Source organism: Megalops cyprinoides, chromosome 21, assembly GCF_013368585.1.
Source record: "Megalops cyprinoides isolate fMegCyp1 chromosome 21, fMegCyp1.pri, whole genome shotgun sequence".
Lineage (NCBI taxonomy): Eukaryota > Metazoa > Chordata > Actinopteri > Elopiformes > Megalopidae > Megalops > Megalops cyprinoides.
The window spans coordinates 15949927-15970097 of NC_050603.1; the positions used below are offsets into that span (position 1 = coordinate 15949927).

Below are 20171 nucleotides of genomic sequence, written 5' to 3' on the forward strand. Positions count from 1 at the left end.
TGCTATTTTTCCTCAAATTTGAGTCTTTACACAGTGTTATAAAAAGGATCTCAGCATTTGATCGCTTGTGGAGGATGCCTTTACTGGGGGATGATGTTCCCAGACCTATGCCTCCCGCTCGTTTGATGCATGTAGTAATGCTAAGAACGCTAGCGTGTACAAATGCTAATCAGCCACTGTAATTACAGCCTTTCATGTTTAATCAGGCAAATCCTCGCCTCGTATATGAGGGCCACGCTGGGAGAGAGCGTGTGCCTGAGCCTCCATAGCCAGACGGCGTCAGCCACGACACTCTGGGCAGGTGCGCTGCACCATCTCCTTTCGGCGCATTCGTGTTAGTGTTAATGTTAGTGCTTTGAACACTAACATTAACACTAACAGCGCTGTGCAGCTCAGTCAGTGCGCTAAGATGGAGAACAGTGTTCATTACTCATTTTCCCAACCTTACCCAGGGGGACTTTGATTGTTTACATTCTTGCACAATATTTATATGATAAATATAAATAAGTCATGCGCTGTTTATAGAACTGGGTGTAGTCTGAAGCGGGGGCAGTTGAGTGTCTTGCTGAAGGCCGGCACAGCTGTGCCACTGCAAGGACTCCGGACCTACAGTCTGTTTTCTTCCATGTCTGGCACCCTGACAAGGGTACCACTGTGCTGCTCCCACTGAGCCAATGACCTTTTCCCTGAGGTTTCCACAGTTAAGGTGTGCGCCAATGAAAACCTGGAACTAGCGCCTCAGTCTTCGTGTTGCTGTGGTTTCGAATACCAAGAAGCAGAATTTCTTTCAGACATAAGTTTTTGAAGGTCAAGACAGGACAAGACAGGGCATGTGGTTATGTCCCTTGTGTCCTACAAACCGTGATTGGTGGGGAGGTGAGCGCCTGTCGGCGACTGACCCCGCCCCCTTCCCTGTCTCCCGCAGCGGGTGCGGAACGAGGGCCTGAGCAGCGGGACGCTCTCCAAGTCGTCGTCGTCGGGGATGCAGAGCTGCGGCGAGGAGGAGGGCGAGGAGGGGGCCGACTCGGTGCCGCTGCCGCCCCCCATGGCCATCCAGCAGCACAGCCTGCTGCAGCCCGACGCCCAGGACGACAAGGTGAGGGCGGGGGGCCGCGGGCGGGGAGACCGGCGGGAGGGGGAGACCGCCGGGAGGGGGAGAGGGAGAGAGCTGCCCCTCCGTCCTGCTCCAGGAGGGATGTAGTGGCTCTGTTTTACCACCAGTCACATCTCCACAGTGATTAAGGGGCCTTCACAACAGCAGCAGTAGTGCTGGGATGCCTTATACACTCAAATCTCACACATAACACAGAGTGCTGAATCACAGTATTATTGTCAAATCGGTCTGTTTCAAAGCAAAGGAAACCACATTTTCAGCTTTTGCTTATTAATATTGTCAGGTGATAATTTAATACTTACATGTGTTTTGAAAAACACAAAATGGCACACTGCAGACCTCCATGAGCAAGACTGGGGATTCCTGGCTCTGTCATGCTGTCTCTGATTGGAACTGTAATAACAGTATTACAGCCGAAGAGGCCAATTAAAACCTATTTTTATTAATAGACTGGAAAATGGATTCACAGCTTTCTTCAGTGCATGTATGTTCTTTAAAAATGTATTCAGCTGTGAAGTCTAAAGCCCAAGTGTATGTGTATATATATATTCATTTAAAGAATCCAGAAACTGATAAAGGTACATTTCGTAAATGTGGATCAAACATATTAACTAGGCAGAACTCATAAGAATCAATAAATATGGATGGATTGTGAAACAAACAAAACAGGGAAATCTTTCTCATTCATTTTACTCTTGGAGGGGGTGATGTGTCTGTAGAGGAGGTTAATATCACAAGCTTTTGAATGGTCCTCTGCCCTCTACCGCGCAGAGCGACTTAGAAGTCCGCCTGACGGCTGAGCTAACGTTCCCTTCTTTTTTGCTTTATTCTGAAAACTCATCCTTTCTTTTAAGATTAAACTTTTTTTCGTTTCCTTCTCCTGAAAACCTGCATTGTTCCTCATTTCAGCCAGTTCTCATGATTGCTGAACGAATCTTTTTGCAGTATTCAGGGTGACTATGACTACGTCATGCATTGCATTGCAGCCCACTGCACCGCGCCGCGCCGCCACCACCACCACCGTGCTCATTGGCAAAGGGGTCGTGAATGGCGTGTTTCCTGTGCAGAGTCTGTTTCTCCTGAGCAGACTTTTCGCTTGGAAAAAGGCCACAGAAAGGCGGGCGGATTTTTGGAGAGGAACGTCACATTAGGAGATCTTCCTCGCTGTGGAAAGCCGGTGGCGCGCGTGTAGGCCCATCCGTTGTTCCACGGATTGTCACGTGGTGTCTAATATGTTACACATGGTTCCATTCGTTTGACGCCCACGGCCGCCGCAGCACTGTTAAACCCCCCCCTCTCAGCGTACGCCGAGTTACATGCAATGAAATGAATGAAGTACGGCTACAGTCACCCTGCCAGTAAAGTTTCTGTGACACTAATTTCTTTGTTTTCTCTTCCGTTCTGTTCTTGACTGTACTTGTTTGCCATAGCATTACGTTGATTTATGTCCTGTCTTTGTTTTATCTCAGTTCCCATACCTCTCCATATGACTCCTCCCCCTTCACCGGCCTTGCTCCTCCCACTTTCAATTTCATTTTTTTTTTCCTCCCCTCCCCTCAGTAACAAGTTAAATTTTCCTCATTTTTAAAGTAGTTTATACATTTTTTATTTTTTTGTTTGGTTGTAGCAGTTACCATTTAAAAGAACTTTGGCTAAGTCTGCCTCCGTGCTAACTCCCGCTAAAGTAAACTCCCCGCTCCGTAGCGAATCTGAAGGGTTTTCGCTGGGTCTCACTTCTGTGAGACCGCAGAGTTCCACCCTCTCTTTGATTTGAATTTTATTTTATGCTTTCAGTTTTTGTTGCTTTGCCTTTTCCAGTATACTTTCAGCAGCCTCATTCCTTCAAACACGTAACTTAAAGAGACTGTTGTCCGAAATCTCCCCCCGCCTAACGCAGTTTCAGAGTATTAAACGGCACATGCGCCGCGAGTATGTACGCGTGACAGTTGCGCGACAACCAGTCATGTGCCTGGCAATTACTCTGAGGCCCCACCCACCCCCACCAAGCCTCCCCCCACCCCCCCTGTGCGTTGACTACCATTATCCATGCAAGCCTGTAATTGGCATCTAATAGCTGGCGCGGCCAGAGACCACACCAATACCTTCTAATTTGGGAAATTTGGAATGGCTGGAAGGCACTGCAATGGTGAGACTTTCTGCAAAATTCTGCATATTTGTGATGGACTGTATTGATACGTGCACTGCTTTATAAAACCGCTCCTCAAATATGAATATTGATTTGTATACGTAAACTGCAGTAATGCCAAGTACTTCAGCAAGCAGATTTGTTGCTTCAAGGAAATTGAATTAGATATGTATGCTTGCCTGCTGCACTTTATTTTTGAAATGTTTTTTTTTTTCTTTTTGACTTTCTTTTTATGTTTTAAATTGGTTGTGTAATCCTTGTTTACTTTGTCTTCAAATGCTGATTTTTTTTAATAAATTTAAAATGCAATGGCAGTGACTTCACCTTTAGCATTCAACATCTGTGTAGGAATAATTCATTTGTGAAGTGTCACACAAAAGCAGAGAGAATTAAAACCACGTATAAAAATAAACCCTTATGTTACTAGGTTAAGGTTAACAACTCCCTGTGTGTGCTAATACTTCATTCAGACCTGTTAAGTTCTTACAGGTTCCTACAAAATAGTATTTTAACATTCCCTCAGCACGCTAGAAGATGACCTCTACTTTTGTTATTTTATTGGCTTTGACAGGACATTTCTCTGCCTCATTTCAAACATTTATTCTCCTAAAAAATGGCTTGGCTAGCTTCTTGTCAGGGTCCCATAAGTGTTTGCTGTATTGGGATTGCTGATTGTTTACTGTAATGGGAATGAGAATGGGAGTAGTGTCAGCCCCTTCTCAGTCATTGACTGAGAGTTTGCAGTCATCTTCATAAGTAGAGCTCCCCCCTCAGGCAGTTCTTTGTTATTTAACCCCTCTGTGCTGCTGCATATAAAAGCTTTGTTAGCGGTCAGGTGGTGTGCCTCTGTCCACGGACTGACCCTCACCACTCTCTCTCTCCCGTGCCCCACGCAGACGTCCTCCCGACTGTCCGTCCGCCCCTCCAGCTCAGAGACGCCCAGTGCGGCCGAGCTGGTCAGCGCCATCGAGGAGCTGGTCAAGAGCAAGATGGTGAGGGTGAAAACCTTTATACTGAAGTCCTCCGACCAGCAGAGGGAGCTGTGGGAATAGAAGGGGTCTTGGGGTTCTGTCTCTCTACTGACCCCGTGTGCTTGTTCTCTCTCTCTGTCAGGCCCTGGAGGACCGCCCCAGCTCCCTGTCCGTGGAGCAGGGCGATAGCAGCAGCCCCTCCTTCAACCCCTCCGACAATTCACTCCTGTCGTCCTCCTCGCCCATTGACGAGATGGAGGAGCGCAAGTCGGGGTTCCTGAAAAGGCGGCAGTAAGTGCCTCCCTTACCCTTGTACATCGTATCACTGCTCTGCTGTGACATAAACTTCATCTTACTCTCATTGTATAAGCACACCTGGGTTTTGTTTAAAAATCCGATCAATAAACGTCTCTGCTTCAGTTGTAATGAAGATTTAAATACTCAAATGCTTGTTGTGGTGTCCAAAGATGAGAGGCAGTGTGGTTGTGCTTATGGTGTGAGATATACGTACCGTACCTTCCTCATTAATCACCTATATTCTTTCATGAAATGCCCTCACATGCAAGTAGTTTGCTGTCAGAGTTCCACGTCTAAGGCTGTGATGTGGTCTCGCACTCTTCCGTTTAGCTATGTCTTACTGGAGCTTGTGGAGACAGAGAGAGACTACGTACGGGACCTGGGTTTGGTGGTGGAGGTGAGTACAATCTGTCCTGTTTTTTTCCCCACCTCTGAGGTTTCCTGTACCGTGACAGGAAACATTTTCCATATTTCTTCCCTAAGAAATATGGAAAAAGTAGACCTGAAAGATTGTAAATGCTCAAATACTGTTTCAGATGTAGATTTCACATGTAGATTTCACAGATCGATATAAAGTTGAAGTCCGCAGTAAAAATACATATGCTATGAAGAGCTTTAGTGATTTCAGTTTTTAATTTTATTTATTTTTGTAGGCCAAGGATACCAGTGCTTTAGAGAATGGGTTTAGAAAATGTCTTTGGGAAAGAATGTGAGGAAGAATACTTCTTGACTGAATATCCACTAGCTAATATATCTGTCTGCCCCAGAGTCTCAGACGGACATGAGATTAAGCTTTTCCTGTTTTCCTTACTAGAGTAACGATCTGTCAGTTTCCACTCTTAACCTGAGTTTTCAGCATTCACTCGAATAAGTTGCATCATACTGTGCGTCATAACATACGATGTTATATCCACAGCCAAGTGAGACAGAGTGCGGTATCTCAGTTCTAATCTCTTGATGAGGCCGCAGGCCTTACTGTAATTATTTCACTATAATTAGATGAAAATTTTGATGTGAAGCCATCAGCCACAACGATTTTTACAGTCTGTGAGGTGGACGCCTGCTGTTGTTCAGGAATGCTCATGTGGTTGATAAGTCTGTCTCACGCGGCTGTGTCTGTCTCAGGGGTACATGGCACGCATGAAGGAGGACGGCATGCTGGACGACATGAAGGGCAAAGACAAGATCGTGTTCGGCAACATCCACCAGATCTACGACTGGCACAAGGAGTACGTACCGCCGACAGCCCGCTGCACACCAGCTGCAGGCTAACCGAAACGCCAGGATTGTGTAGTGTACTTTCGCCCCTGTGCGACGTAGCGGCCGCTAAATGACTGTGAACGTTCCCTCCCCTGCAGTTTCTTCCTGGGAGAGCTGGAGAAGTGCCTTGAAGACCCTGATAGGCTGGGGCCCCTGTTCGTCAAACACGTGAGTGACCGACACGCCCCAGTACCTTAAAGCGGGAGTAAAATGGCCACCAACAGATAATGAGGGAAGCTTTCGGTTTGAGTGAGATGCTGAAGACATGAAGGCGCCTATATTCATTTTCAATGCACCATTGGTATCCAGATATTGTTTCTTGATTATTAATTCGTTGTTATTTCTGTGTGTTCTCTGTTACAAATCGCTGTTGCTTTGACAATATGTCTGCGAGTTGCAAACATTGTTAGGCTCCCACGGTTTGAGCTGTCAAAGCACTGCCAAGTATCATTGCTTCAGTATGTCTCTTAGGGTATGACAGACGCAAAGGCACTCTGAGAAATGATCAGTATTTGACATTATTTGACCTGCAGGTTTTGTGTCCATTTGGACTTGCTTCACTGTGTACATCTGTGTCTGTGTACATGTGTGCGTCTGTGTGTGTGTCTCTGTGTGTGCGTACGTCTGTGTGTGTGTGTGTGTGTGTGTGTGTGTGTGTGTGTGTGTGTGTGTGTGTGTGTTTCTGTCTTTCTCCTTCAGGAGCGGAGGCTGCACATGTACATCGTCTACTGCCAAAACAAACCTAAATCGGAGCACATCGTCTCGGAGTACATCGACACTTACTTTGAGGTGAGACCCGGATAGGGCCTTCTGCTGTGAGAGGACCAAGCACTGCCTTCTGTCTGAGCGGCTGAATTTACAGACGCGTCGAAATGTGGCGCTTAAGCTGGCTGTAATCCTCAGCGACTTTATAAGCAGCTGACATCTGACTTCTAATTAGGGATGAGACTGAGTATTTTATTATGTGAATATATAACCATGAGATCACTAATAGAGTACTTAGATCTCCATTTGAATGCTTGTCCATTTATGGAAAAAATGCATGAAATTCCAGAGATGGAGTCTTTCTCATCAATATTTGTGAAGGAGAGCTTAAGAACGCTGTATTAAATGACAGATAATTCATTGCTTGTTGTTGAAGAGTGAGAGTGAAAGTGACTCTTTGCAGTGATTCATTACCCAGAATGAACTGGGTTTTCATTGAGCTTTAGGAGCAAAAAAAAAAGTTTCATTATTCAAATTTTCAGTCTCGTAAACTGCAAAATATTCCAGTATCATGTTATTGTGAAAGCACATCCCTGTAGTACATCTCATGGACACTGGTGGATTTATACTGAAGCGGTTCCAATTCCAATCCAGTCCCTTGCTACTGAGTAGAAGTCATATGATGTGAACTCATTGTCTCCTGGTTCCTGCTGTTCCCTCCTGCCGGTCTTGGTGCGTGTTAGCATTCGCGAGACCCTCCTCCAACCCGTCTTCTCCCTCCTCTGTTCCAGGACCTGAAGCAGCGCCTGGGCCACAGGCTGCAGATCACTGACCTGCTCATCAAGCCCGTGCAGCGGATCATGAAGTACCAGCTCCTGCTGAAGGTCAGTAGGGGGCGCTGTGAGCGAGAGCAAGCCGGCCGCCCTGTGTGGCTTGCATCAAACTGCAGCAATCGACAGAAGCTGTGCACTTCGGAGTCTGAATGCACTGCATATTGTAGCGCGCATTGAGTTTACTCAAATAGAGTTCAGAGTCTTAAAGTACGTACTGTAAATATACATGTATGAAGAGTTGAGTGTTGCCACTTGCACAAAGTCTTAATCAGCTTAATAATCAACAAATGCTGTTTGTTCGTCTGAGTTCTCTTACCCAATTGTTACATCAATCTTGTATTACTGACCATGAATTACCAATATCTTGTCATGTTTTGGTCTGCTGGCATGTTATGCTCTTTATATCCATCAACTACTGTTTTTCCCTGTTTGAGGGTGGAGATGATTGCAGTGATTTATGTGATGTATCATGTATTCTTTTGTTTTTCAGGATTTCCTAAAATTCTCCAAAAAGGCTGGGATAGAGTCACCGGAGCTGGAGGTTAGTGGTCCTTCTGATATTTTCCATTTCTGACAGAGAATCTTGTAAACAGCAATACAGAGGGTTTACCCATGAATACATGAATTCCCTCTCTGTTTTCCTGAGGCTTCAGATATCTCTGGCTGTGTTCTTTGTAGTTTATGTAGCTGCTCCTCCAGGGTTTTACTGAACATAAGCCATCTTCAGAAGTGGTTTCACAGAAGATGTTTGCTGGTCCATGTACCTGCAAAGCCTGTGTTTGTTAGCGTGTGTAAGAGCGTGTGTTAACCTGTGTGTTGGGTGTTTCTCTCTCCCTTTGGCGCGCGCTGCAGAAAGCGGTGGAGGTCATGTGCATCGTGCCCAAGCGGTGCAACGACATGATGAATGTGGGGCGACTCCAAGGATTCGACGTAAGGCACTTCTGAATGGCGTGAATGTAGTGGTGTCAAGCACACGTTGAATGGGATGTGTTATGATTTCAGACCTGTGCGATTGTGGCCCTAGGTTAGCAAAGGCGAATGTTTCCCCCTGTAGGTCTGTAGGTTGGCATACATGGTCGTGGCCTGCTGTGATTGTTGGCAGTGCATGTGTGTTTCCTGTACATATTCAAAGGGAAGGATGTAACTCTGGACTGCACATTGTCCAGTTTGTGTGTGCGTGTGCATGTGTGTGTGTGTTCGCCTTTGTTCTCTGTCTCAGAGGCTTTGTGTCAGGATGCTTGTATAGTGCATTGCTATGCAGTGTGAGACAGTGAGAGCTACAGTGCATGCCACGTGTCTGCGTCTTTCCGTCTGCGTTTCTGTGCACGAGTCCCAGGTTTCAGCGTGCTCTCCCCCCGCCCCCTCTCCTGTCCCTGTCCCCAGGGTAAGATTGTAGCGCAAGGCCGCCTGCTCCTCCAGGACACCTTCATGGTCGGGGACCAGGACGGTGGACCCCTGGCCCGCATGAAGGAGCGGCGGGTCTTCCTCTTCGAGCAGATCGTCATCTTCAGCGAGCCCCTCGACAAGAAGAAGGGCTTCTCCATGCCCGGCTTCCTCTACAAAAACAGCATCAAGGTAGCCTTCGGCTGCCTCCTCATTCAGCAAACTGCAGATCCAGTTCTCATGTATTCAGTCCCATTTCCTTTAAGATACTTATTTACACAAAACAGGCTCTAAATGACCGATGTATGATAGTCTACTTGGCTTCTGTTGCCCAGTCAGATTGCACAAGTTAACTTGTGGTAGGGCTTGAATGGTGTTATGCTCACACTCACTGGTCTGGGAGTGTTGTTACCCTGGTCTGACACTGTTGATCATTTAACTTGAATGGATACACTTGTTTTCCATTGTGCTGGAAATCACTCTGGGTAAGAGCATCTGCTAAAAGCATGTAATGTAATGTAAATGCAGAACCATAGACATTTGTGCCATAACCGTATATATATACAGTGTGTTATATATACTTATAACCATAAGTGAACCAGTGATTACTACCATAGATGGCAGGCTAAACTAGTAAACTGGAGGACTCAGAGTGGTCGGATGATTGGAAAAACTCCCAGATTTGCGCGTCAGGCTGTCCGCTGCGGCCCGAGAGGACACGTTGCCTCACCCCGTGACCTCTGACCCCTCTGCCCGCAGGTGAGCTGTCTGGGGCTGGAGGACAGCGTGGACGGCGACCCCTGCAAGTTCGCGCTGACCTCGCGGACCTCCAATGGCAGCACCGAGACCTTCGTGCTGCACTCCACCCACCCGGGCGTGCGCCAGGTGTGGGTGCTGCAGATCAGCCAGATCCTCGAGAGCCAGCGCAACTTCCTCAACGGTACGCTCCCGGGTCCTCTCCTCTGATTGGAGGAACGCTGCGTGAAGTCAGCACGATGCTAATAGCAGTGCAGTGAAAGCGATTTGGCTTCTGATGTACAGCACCAGTCTGCGGTTTGGACACAACTGTTTTCCACATTTTAGAATAACAGCAAAGACATCAAAAGTATGAAATAACAAAAATGGAGTTATGCAAATTATGCAGTGACCAAAATGTGTTAAATATATCAAAACAATCTTAGATTTCAGATTATTCAAATGTCAAACAAATCAAAACAATCTTTTCTTCTGGATTCTTAAAGTAGCCAAATAATTTTTTTTAATCATTTTTTTTTTTGGAAAGAAATTCATGTATAGGTATCAACTTCATTATTTGTATTTGTCTAAGAAGCAAATTTCAAGCATTTAAGCTTAAGACTTTAGATCACAATGTCTTTGCACGTTTCCCAGTATCGTAATCGGGTGTGTGCAAACTTTTGACTGGTGCCGTGTATCTCTCTCTCCAGCGTTGACCTCTCCCATTGAGTACCAGCGGAACCACGTGGGGGCGAGCGGGGGCAGCGGCCCCAGCAGCAGCAGCGGCCCAGTGGGCGGCAGCATGGTGGGCGTGGCCCCACCCACAGGAGGAAACGCCCCCGCCGGCTCCCGGTCCCGCCCCTCGCGCATCCCCCAGCCTTCGCGCCTGCCCCAGCCGCTCCGCCACCACTCCCCCGCGCTGGGCTCCGCCGCCTCCGAGCCCGAAGGCCCGGACAAGATGTCAGGTACGTCGTCCCGCCACGCCCCCCCGCAGACCCCCCACCCGGCCGACACAGGGCACCAGGAGCCCAAGGAGGCCCGGGCGCGGCCGCTGGAGAGCCCGCGCGGGCGCAAGCAAGCCGCCCCGGCCGAGGCCGGCGCCAAGGACCCCCGGGACGACCCGCACCCCCAGATACCCCGGGCCACCGTGGGCCCGCTGACGCTGGGCAAGCCCCGTCCTGGGACGGTGTCCCCGCTGGCCTCGCCCCTGGCCGCCCCCGCTTTCGGCAAGGAGGCCTTCCCCCCGGGCAGCCCGGTCCAGAAAGGCTCCACCTTCTGGAGCTCCATCCCGGCCTCGCCCGCCAGCCGGCCCGGCTCCTTCACCTTCCCCAGCGAGACGGACTCGCTCGGCCGCCAGAGCCACCGCCACTCCACCCACAGCAAGGACGCTGACCGCATGAGCACCTGCTCCTCTGCCAGCGAGCAGTCCGTGCAGTCCACCCACAGCAACGGGGTAAGAGCCCTACCCGTGCCCCAGGCTTCTCTCGGGGCCTGGCCTGCTCCTCACCGCTCTCCATACTAACTCCCTGCCCGGCCGGCCTGCATCTGACCTGCTTCTCTGCTACTCTCCACTGACCTCACAGCAAGACCGGCAGCGCTGTGCTGAAGCCACTCTCACTTGCCTGTGACGAACATTCGCCCTTCCAACTTCTTTAATCAAGCTTTCTACTAACTGCTCAGAGCTCCACCTGCTGCACAGAGCCCATAACTCTGCTACTAACTTTTAACGGCCTTTGTGATTTCTTCAACTCTGCTCGACGTGACGATTTTTGTGGCGCCAAGACAGCTCCTTACCGCTTCTCTTTGAACTTCTCGCTTGACACGCATTGGCCTCTGAGACTAACACTAACTTTCCACTATAGTTTCACGATTCTCTGTTTGTCTCTTTCTTCGTCTCACTCTGGTCTGGTGGGAGTTTGGCTTGGAGGTCCACAGAATGATCTTTTTCAGTGCAGTTAACTTTGAGTGTGGGAACTGATTGACTGATTTTTGATTGGCTCTTGACCTGCTTGACACCCTGGATTGGCCGGATCTACTTGTCGTGGTGGGATTACTCCACTGTCTTCGCTCTGGCTTCGTTCACCCTGCCTCCTGTCTCTCTGAGCAAAGCCAAATGTGAAGCCTGAGAACGCCAGTTTCCAGCTGCTCTCTCTTGCTCTACCTTCTAATTCCCACTGTATCCTCAATGCAGCAGTGGCTGCTGGGAACCATTCGACCTTGGTCTCCGACGGGCAGAGTGCACCCCTCCTCCATTCCGTCTCCTTCCCACCTCCGAAAAAGGAACAGTGGTGCTGGCCTTTCTGAAGTGCTCAGAGGCTGTTTAATATAATCTGTGAAGATTTCAGTGGTGTCACCTCTAGCACTTTCAGTTACAGGGTACACCAGCCTGGTAGAAACCTTATTGGCCAAAAAATTGCTCTTGGTCTCGTAAATCAGTTTCATGGGTGTATTTATACTGGACAGAAAATTATTTACAGGCTATTGTAACGGCCTTGTTTTCCATTTTGAGGTAGTGTCATCTGTTTTGGGTGAGGCATTCCAAGTTTTAACTGGTGTCTTGGAACCAAGTCAGATGGATAGAGCAGATAATACAGATGGTGTCAGAAAATGCCAGATAGCGCTTAAGTGTTATTCTTGAGCTCTAGTTGATATTTAGCCTTTGTTGAGAGAACCCTATAATATACGGAGTTGCTGTACTTTGTCCCTCTGTCAGAATAATCAGTCCATTTGCTGATTTCATGCTTTTGATTTCCTGCCTCTCAGGCCCTGTTCTTAATGAATAATTTTCCTGTGAGCAAACACACGAAGCTTTGTATTCTGTCAAGCATTTAAGCCGAAACTTGAACTGCGGGGTCACATGGTCGCACAGACAGTGCAGGCTTGTGTGTTGTGAGGAACCCCGCGTTTCGGGAACATTATCCCACGGAGTTTGGGCAGTGCACCGAGGCATCTGCACCGACTGCCTCTGTGACTGAGTACAGAGAAAAAGCAACTGTTCCCTCCAGCCTGTGTCCCTTGTTCAAGTCAGGACTTGTGTCCCCTAGTGTCTGTCCCTCTGTAGGAGTCAGGACAGTGGCTAATGTGACACTCCTGTCCCCCTCTTCTTTGTGCCCCCGCCTTCACAGAGTGAAAGCAGCAGCAGCAGCAACATCTCCACCATGCTAGTGACGCAGGACTACGTGGCGGTGAAGGAGGATGAGATCAACGTCTACCAGGGGGAGGTCGTTCAGATACTGGCCAGCAACCAGCAGAACATGTTTCTGGTGTTCCGCGCCGCCAACGAGCAGAGCCCGGCCGCCGAGGGCTGGATCCCCGGTTTTGTGCTGGGCCACACATCCGCCATCATCCCTGACGTCCCAGAGGGAACCATCAAGTAAGGAGCCGCCGTCCCCAGGGGGACACCATTTTGCGCGACACCCGGCAGGCACAGGCCTGCCAGCTGCTGGATAGTTTGTTTTTCATTGAGAATGGAATAGAAATATGTGTGTCCTTTATCTTTTACCCTCATAGTGAGCCTTTGCTGCAGAGGCAAGGCCTGTGTAAACTTTTGACACTAAATCCTATGTCTGTTTTTCATTATAGACAATTAGGCAGGCATTATGCACAACCTCATTATTTTAGGCGCCCCAAAGGGGGAAATTTTTAATGGTCTTGTTTTTTTTTAACGGAGCAGGAAGTCCTCATCTTGGCACACATCCCTGCGCATCAGGAAGAAGTCGGAAAAGAGAGACAAGGAAGGCAAAAAGGACAGCAAGCTTGAAAACGGCTACAGGAAGTCCCGTGATGGCTTAGCTAATAAAGTGTCTGTAAAGGTAACTCACAGTCTCTCTCAAGAGTTCAGACACACAAGACACATTCGAGGTTGTTCTCTGATGCTAATTCAGTTTCTTATTATTCACTTTCAGCTTCTAAATCCCAACTACATTTATGATGGTAAGTTTTAATTAAATGTCTTATATTTTATTTACCTTTATTTTATTTAAAACTTGTCAGTCAACAAAATGTTATATTTGTTTTACATGAATTGTGACAGAATTGAATTGTGAGAGTTCAAAGAGATCTGAATGCACTAATGACTTTCATTAGTGTAGTATGCATGATGTTGTGCGATTGCATACAGATTGAAGTCAATAATGTGCAACTGAAGTGAGGGTTTTCCTTATTTCACGTTACATGCATGCCAGACTGCATGCGGCATCTGCTCCTCAAGTTGCACAATAGGTGAATGCTCTTTGTGTCTGTGCCCACCCCCCCCCAGTTCCACCCGAGTTCCTTGTGCCCCTGAGTGACGTCACCTGTGACAACGGCGAGAGCGTCACGCTCAGGTGCAAGGTCTGCGGCCGACCCAAAGCCACCGTCACCTGGAAGGGACCCGACCAAATTACTCTGAGCAACAACGGCCACTTCAGCATCGCCTACAGGTAAAGCTCTGCCTCTGTCATGTGACACGTCTGCATTGACTGCAACTAAACCAGCCCTCTACACCTTTGTGAAATACCTGTCTTGTATCAGCTTTCTTCCTAGTGCTTTGCATCATGACATTATATTACATTCATTTAGCAGACACTCTTATCCAGAGCAACTTCCAGCACTAAAGAACAGAAGTGTATGTGTATCCATTCAAGTTAAATGAGCAAGAGTGTCAGACCAGGCTAACAACACTACCAGACTAGTGAGTGTGTGCATACCACTATTCAAATTGTGAAACCTGACTAAGCAATGAAAGCCAAGTTTACTACCACACATCAGTCACTAGATCATCATACCAAGGTAAATGGTCAATACCTATGGCTCCTGTAACAGCATGTTCTGGATATGGCTTGAAACAGACATGTCTCAACTGAATGACATAATTGGTAATCTAAGAGAGTGAACTCTTGACACTGCAAACAACATGAAATACGAGAGGAGTAATGTATTTATTGAAAGATAAAACCATAAAACGTAAGCGTTAATGTAGACCTGTGTCGTGCCTATGCAGCGTCATTAGAATGAAGTGACAGTAGTAGTTCTGTGCGTTACCTCATTGTGAAGTTGTTTCTGCCCGTTCTCGCACAGTGATACGGGAGAGGCAACCCTCCGCATCGTGGGCGTGTCTGCTGAGGATGACGGCATGTACACCTGCATCGCCACCAACGACGTGGGCACCGTGTCGTCCTCGGCCTGCCTCAGAGTACTGGGTGAGTCCACACACCCCTTTACACAGGACTTCTCGAGGCTTGTAATTCTTTCTGTGCTGTGCTGCTGCTGGGGTCCTAGTATCACTGAGTGTTATTTCTCTGTGTGCCACCAGTCTCTGGATGCTTTTAAGTCAGCACCCCCTAGTGGTTGATTATATCCTTGCAAGCTGCCTTCAGTTTGACAGCATTGTCATTTTGACCTTTGCTTTGAATAGCATATCTAAATAAGTGTTCCTTACCATTTGGCTCTGAGAGAAATTTGACTGTTCCTTTGTAGAATCACAAGGCATCACCCACATAGCATCAATCTGCTGAAGTTAAACATTTGTTTTCTATTGATGCGCGGAAGGCAAACACCCCCATTTTAAGTTCAGTTGTAAAATCTGAATTTTACACATCAGAGCATTTTACAGGGGAATAGTGAATCCTTTTCTCTCCAGGGCTAGTGCATTTAAGAGTGTTTAAGATCTTGGATAAGCTTCCGTTCGAACCTGACTGAGTGTTTGCGCCTGTTTTGCAGGAACGTCCAGTGACGGGCTCAAAGTCAGCTGGAAGGACAACTTTGATTCCTTCTACACAGAGGTTGCAGAGCTGGGCAGGTAAATGAGCGTCTAGTGACTATGTTGCACATAACTGCGCATGTCACAGGTAGCCTTGCTGTTACCATTAGCATTACTGATGCTAGCTCTACATACTGCACGTAGCCTGAGCTACTGGCAGGCTGAGTCTGAGCAGATGCTGGAGTAATGAAGGGAATTGGGATGTGGTGCCGGATCCTGGCCCGGGTTTCGGGGGTCAGTGCTTGCCCATAAAGTAGTTTGACTCCTGAGACAGGCTGCATGCCTTCGGAAGCGACTGCCTCCGCAATCTGTCTCAGTGACTTCGGAACGGTCCAACCAGGAGGCAGCCGATACGGTTCGGCGTGCCACTGATGAAGAGCAGGTGCTGTGGCGGTGCAGCGGTCTCCGGCGGCCGTGTGAAAAGCTGACCGCTCTGAATGTGGTCGGCAGGGGCCGCTTCTCTGTGGTGAAGAGGTGCGAGCAGAGGGGGACCAAGCGCACGGTGGCGGCCAAGCTGGTCAACAAGAAGCTGCTGAAGCGCGATCAGGTGACCCAGGAGCTCGGCATCCTGCAACGGCTGCAGCACCCCAACCTGGTCGGCCTTCTGGACACCTTCGAGACGGCCGCCAGCTACGTGCTGGTCCTGGAGATGTAGGTGCACCTGGCGAATAAAAAAACACACACGTACATGCACAGACACACGCACACAGACACATACACAGGCACGCATACAATCACAAACACACACACGTACATGCACAGACACATACACAGGCACACATACAATCACAAACACACACACGTACATGCGCACACGGACTCAAACGCAAACTATCACACAAACACAAATGCACACGCAATCACAAACACGAACACACAATGCTAACAGTCCCCATCTCCAGTGCATAAAACACCAAGCTGATGACAAGCAGCGATGAGAGGAAAGGCACAGTGGCAGTGAAACCAGGTTGTTTTCCTTTAATTTATTCGTAAAATGATCCCAAACAGATTAGATTTATTTAATGGCTCGAATTTGCTACATTCTAAATGCGGATGTCTCACATAATTAATGTCCACATTTAATGCATTTATTTTAGTTTATGTTAATGTGATTTTATTATGAATGTTTATTCTATGTTATGATAATGTAATTGTTATTAAGTATATTAATCTTGTCCGGCCCCTGTTCTTTGGCTGCTCATCGTATGTCCATTTTTGGTCAATGTGGACACTGATATATTGTTGTGTGTCCTCAGGGCTGACCAAGGCCGTCTCCTAGACTACATAGTGAGCTGGGGAAATCTCACCGAAGAGAAAGTGGCCATCTACCTACGGGACATTCTAGAAGCTTTACATTACCTGCATAACTGCAGAATAGCCCACTTGGACTTGAAAGTAAGTGTGAGATTTGACGCTGAAGTTTTATGTGAATAAGACAACCGTCTCCCACCAGGGTATAAAAACAGAATGACAGTACAGTATTCATAATATAAATGTTTCTATATGATGTATAAAATGAGTGAGAGACAGTCAGTGTCAGTGTGAGAGCAGTGGTACTAATTATTCCTGATTCAAGATGGATTACACAGTTTACTGGTCCAAAGTGACCAGAGTTGAACTGGACACGTAAGTCTAAACAGATTCAGTGGCTTGGTCATCAAGGTGTTCTCTTTGAATGCAGCTTGAGCCCTGAAGCCTGGGTTTGCTATTGGCTGTGTGCAAGTGTATCAGAGGATTGCATTTATCTAAGTTCATTACTCCTGCACAAGTACAGAGAGGTGGTGAGATGAGCCTAATGTACAATTGGAATTGTGAAAAAGGGGGAAAAAGCCGGTTGTTCTTACTGTTCTTCTCACTAGTGGGGTTGGATTTTTTTCAGTTCCTTTTCATGTGGTGCTCTTGTCCTGTACCCACAATGCACTGAGTAAATGAAGATTGTGTCTTGTTTGTAACCCCTCAGCCTGAAAACCTGTTGGTGGACCAGGCGTCCGCCCAGCCGACAGTCAAGCTGGCAGACTTTGGGGAGGCGGTGCAGCTGAACAGCAGCCACTACGTCCACGCACTGCTGGGTAGCCCCGAGTTCGCCGCCCCGGAGCTGGTCCTGGGAGAGCCAGCGGCGCTGGCCTCCGACCTGTGGGGCCTGGGGGTGGTGACGTACGTCATCCTGAGCGGGGCCTCCCCCTTCCTGGACGAGAGCGTGGAGGAGACGTGCCTCAACATCTGCCGGCTGGACTTCAGCTTCCCGGACGACTACTTCCAGGGCGTGAGCCAGGCGGCGCGGGACTTCGTGTGCCTCCTGCTCCAGGCCGACCCGGCCAAGCGGCCGCCGGCCGCCGTCTGCCTGCAGGAGCCCTGGCTCCAGCCCACCGGGGGGCGCCGCAGCGCGGAGTGCCTCGACACCTCCCGACTCATCTCCTTCATCGACCGGCGCAAACACCAGAATGATGTTCGGCCAATCGGCGGTATCAAGGCCTTCCTGCACAGTAGGCTCCTGCCCAGGGTCTGACCTGGAGGGGAGCCCAAAAAAAAAAAAAAGAAAGAAAAAAAGACAAAAAAAGATGATCTCATTCTCTTTCACCTGCCAATGGAAATTCAAGGAACCCTGCGGTCCTTGGCCAATCAAAACTCGAGGAGCCTTGCTCTCCTCAGCCAATCCAAACTGGAGGAAGCCTGCGGTCCTCAGTCAGTCTATTTGCTGCTGAATGCTTCTGAATTCAATTAAAAACCGGAAAACAAATAAATTGAATATCGTAAGTAATTAATTTAGCCACATTAATGACCCTATCTTTGTATGGAGAACACATATCTGCACAAGAAAGCAGAGCTTTTTTTTAAAAAAGTGATGCAAAAGAAATTAGCGTGGAGGACAACGCCAGTTTTTTTGCCCGAGCCAGAGAGAGCAAACGGTTGTCTTGACAGTATTCAATTCAGGTGCTCGGATTGAACAGAAGAACAAAAAAAAAGTTTTAAAGAGAAATCACTTTCTTAAAGAACAATGTATAGGAATGAGAAAAACAACATGAAGAAACAAAGGCTTTGTCCAAACCTTTTCAAGAGCATATTTGAAAAAAAAAAAAAAGAGCAAAAATAAAAAACTAACAAAAACCCACAAGGAAATACCCATCTCTGAGCCCTTGTGACACTACATAGGACGGAATAGACACCAAAACCTCGCATTAAAAAGTGACCATCCTATGACTGCTTGGTTGAAACATTTCAAGTCAGATCGGAGCTTTTTTGATTGCCTCGCTTAATTATTCTAAGGAACCATGAAACCCATGCCACAAGTAACAATACCGATTTTAACTGCTGCAAGTCCAAACTCTGTTAAAAAGACAAAAAAAACGAAAAAAAAAACAAAAAAAACATTTTTGCTTTTACTAGAACAAATTGTGTTGCTCAAATTTAAGATGTATAAGCCTTACTTTGTAAATAGACTGTATCTGCCTTCCGTCACTTTCAGATGAAATGGTGGCTCGCGACAGAGGGCAGTCCTTGAGGCGGGGATAAAAAGCGAGCCCCTGCCAGTAAGGAGAGAGGTCGCGGGGCAGTAGAGCTTTTGAGTGGCAGCACAGAACGCCAATCAGACGGCAGAGCAGCAAAAGGAAGACGATATACTGTAAATGCACTCATTGTATGTTATGTTTTTAATTCATATCATGTGCAATGTTGCGGCTTTAACATTTTATGCAACTATTTATGAAGACATCTGTTGTACCTGTAATAAATATATAGAAAAGCACGTACTTGGTACTGCAAGTTCTGCTGTTTATTTGAGTTTCTTTGACACTGTGTCCCTTGGTTCAGTATTATTTCAGTGAAACCCGGGAGTCTGTTGGACGGATGGTGAAAATCACCTCTATCGACATGGCACTTATGACTTTTGTTTTTCACTAAAAAAAAAACCTAATAGTTACCAGAAAACCAAAGTTCTTGTAGCTTTTTCAGAGTCTTTTGTTTCCCCTTTTTTTCATTTGTGACATTTTATGATCTTAAATTATGAATACCGTTACTAGCCTAAAACAAAGGCATTCACCTTTGTTTACCGTAGCTTTATTTATTAATTTTTCAAAGCGACAATTAGTCAGGGGCACACCTGTATAGACCTTCACATACTTGCCATTTTGTGCACGGCGCAGTGATTGATATATAGCCTCTGCCAGTTCAGTGCAGGTCGCAGCTGAATGCTTTGAGGGGCAGTCTTGCTCATTGGAATAGCGCAGCGAGCATGATGGTGGAAGCAAAAATGGAGCCCCTCAAAATGTTATTTATATGAATTTTTTTTGCATTGAGTATGTTCATTTTTACTGAGTCAGTCACCTCGGTCGTACCTTCAGGACAAAACCCTGATCCCCAGCCAGAGGGAAAGATATTACTCGCCCTGAAGGTAACCCCCCCCCAAGGTGCACAGTTTAATGTTGGCTGCTACACTAAGACATAACCCTTAACACCCGCTCCTAAATCGGTCGTTTCGAGTAACACGTTTGAATAGGTTGTATAAGTGCCAGCTATGTGGAAGGGCAGAAGTATTGTGAAGTTTTAGAGGTGCGTCCGGGTGATTTTTTTCACAGGCCAGAGAGGAGACCTGTTTCATCTGTACAGTCCCATATCACGTACTTTATTTATTCGTTATTGTAAAACTGTACAGAAACCGATAAGCGCGGGAACTCGGACTGGATGTGTTTCTGTTCCAACCTCATCGTATTTTATATATATGTGTATTATCATTTTAAAATGTTTTTATTTGAATTTTTTTTCTTTTTTTTTGTTTTTTTTTTACTTTTGCATGTATATTTCTTTGTACAGAAACCATAAGTGTTTACACAATATGTGCTGTAAATATTTTTATTTTGCCATCAGTTATTTTGAGATTAAACATATGGAACGTAATATCGACTTTTCTCATTTGTTTCATTCTTGTGTTGGGTCTTTTCATTTCTTTTTTTTTTGTTTGTTTTTTTTTATTATTTTTTTTTGCCATCAGGTT

General features: G+C 47.0%; 1 protein-coding gene across 1 annotated transcript in view; it reads left to right on the plus strand.

Annotated features, from left to right (window-relative positions):
• trioa (trio Rho guanine nucleotide exchange factor a) overlaps positions 1-19862 on the plus strand; it is a 128618-nt gene extending 108756 nt beyond the window's left edge. The window contains exons 37-58 of the mRNA XM_036515549.1: positions 926-1096; positions 4157-4252; positions 4374-4522; positions 4859-4925; positions 5654-5757; positions 5887-5956; positions 6488-6577; positions 7285-7377; positions 7817-7867; positions 8179-8256; positions 8710-8901; positions 9469-9649; positions 10155-10897; positions 12570-12817; positions 13118-13256; positions 13350-13377; positions 13703-13865; positions 14503-14624; positions 15145-15223; positions 15635-15835; positions 16441-16579; positions 17145-19862. Of these exons, the coding sequence (XP_036371442.1) occupies positions 926-1096; positions 4157-4252; positions 4374-4522; positions 4859-4925; positions 5654-5757; positions 5887-5956; positions 6488-6577; positions 7285-7377; positions 7817-7867; positions 8179-8256; positions 8710-8901; positions 9469-9649; positions 10155-10897; positions 12570-12817; positions 13118-13256; positions 13350-13377; positions 13703-13865; positions 14503-14624; positions 15145-15223; positions 15635-15835; positions 16441-16579; positions 17145-17690 (3750 nt within the window). The 3' untranslated portion in view covers positions 17691-19862. The remainder of the gene's footprint in view (positions 1-925; positions 1097-4156; positions 4253-4373; positions 4523-4858; positions 4926-5653; positions 5758-5886; positions 5957-6487; positions 6578-7284; positions 7378-7816; positions 7868-8178; positions 8257-8709; positions 8902-9468; positions 9650-10154; positions 10898-12569; positions 12818-13117; positions 13257-13349; positions 13378-13702; positions 13866-14502; positions 14625-15144; positions 15224-15634; positions 15836-16440; positions 16580-17144) is intronic.
• Positions 19863-20171: the final 309 nt, after the last annotated feature.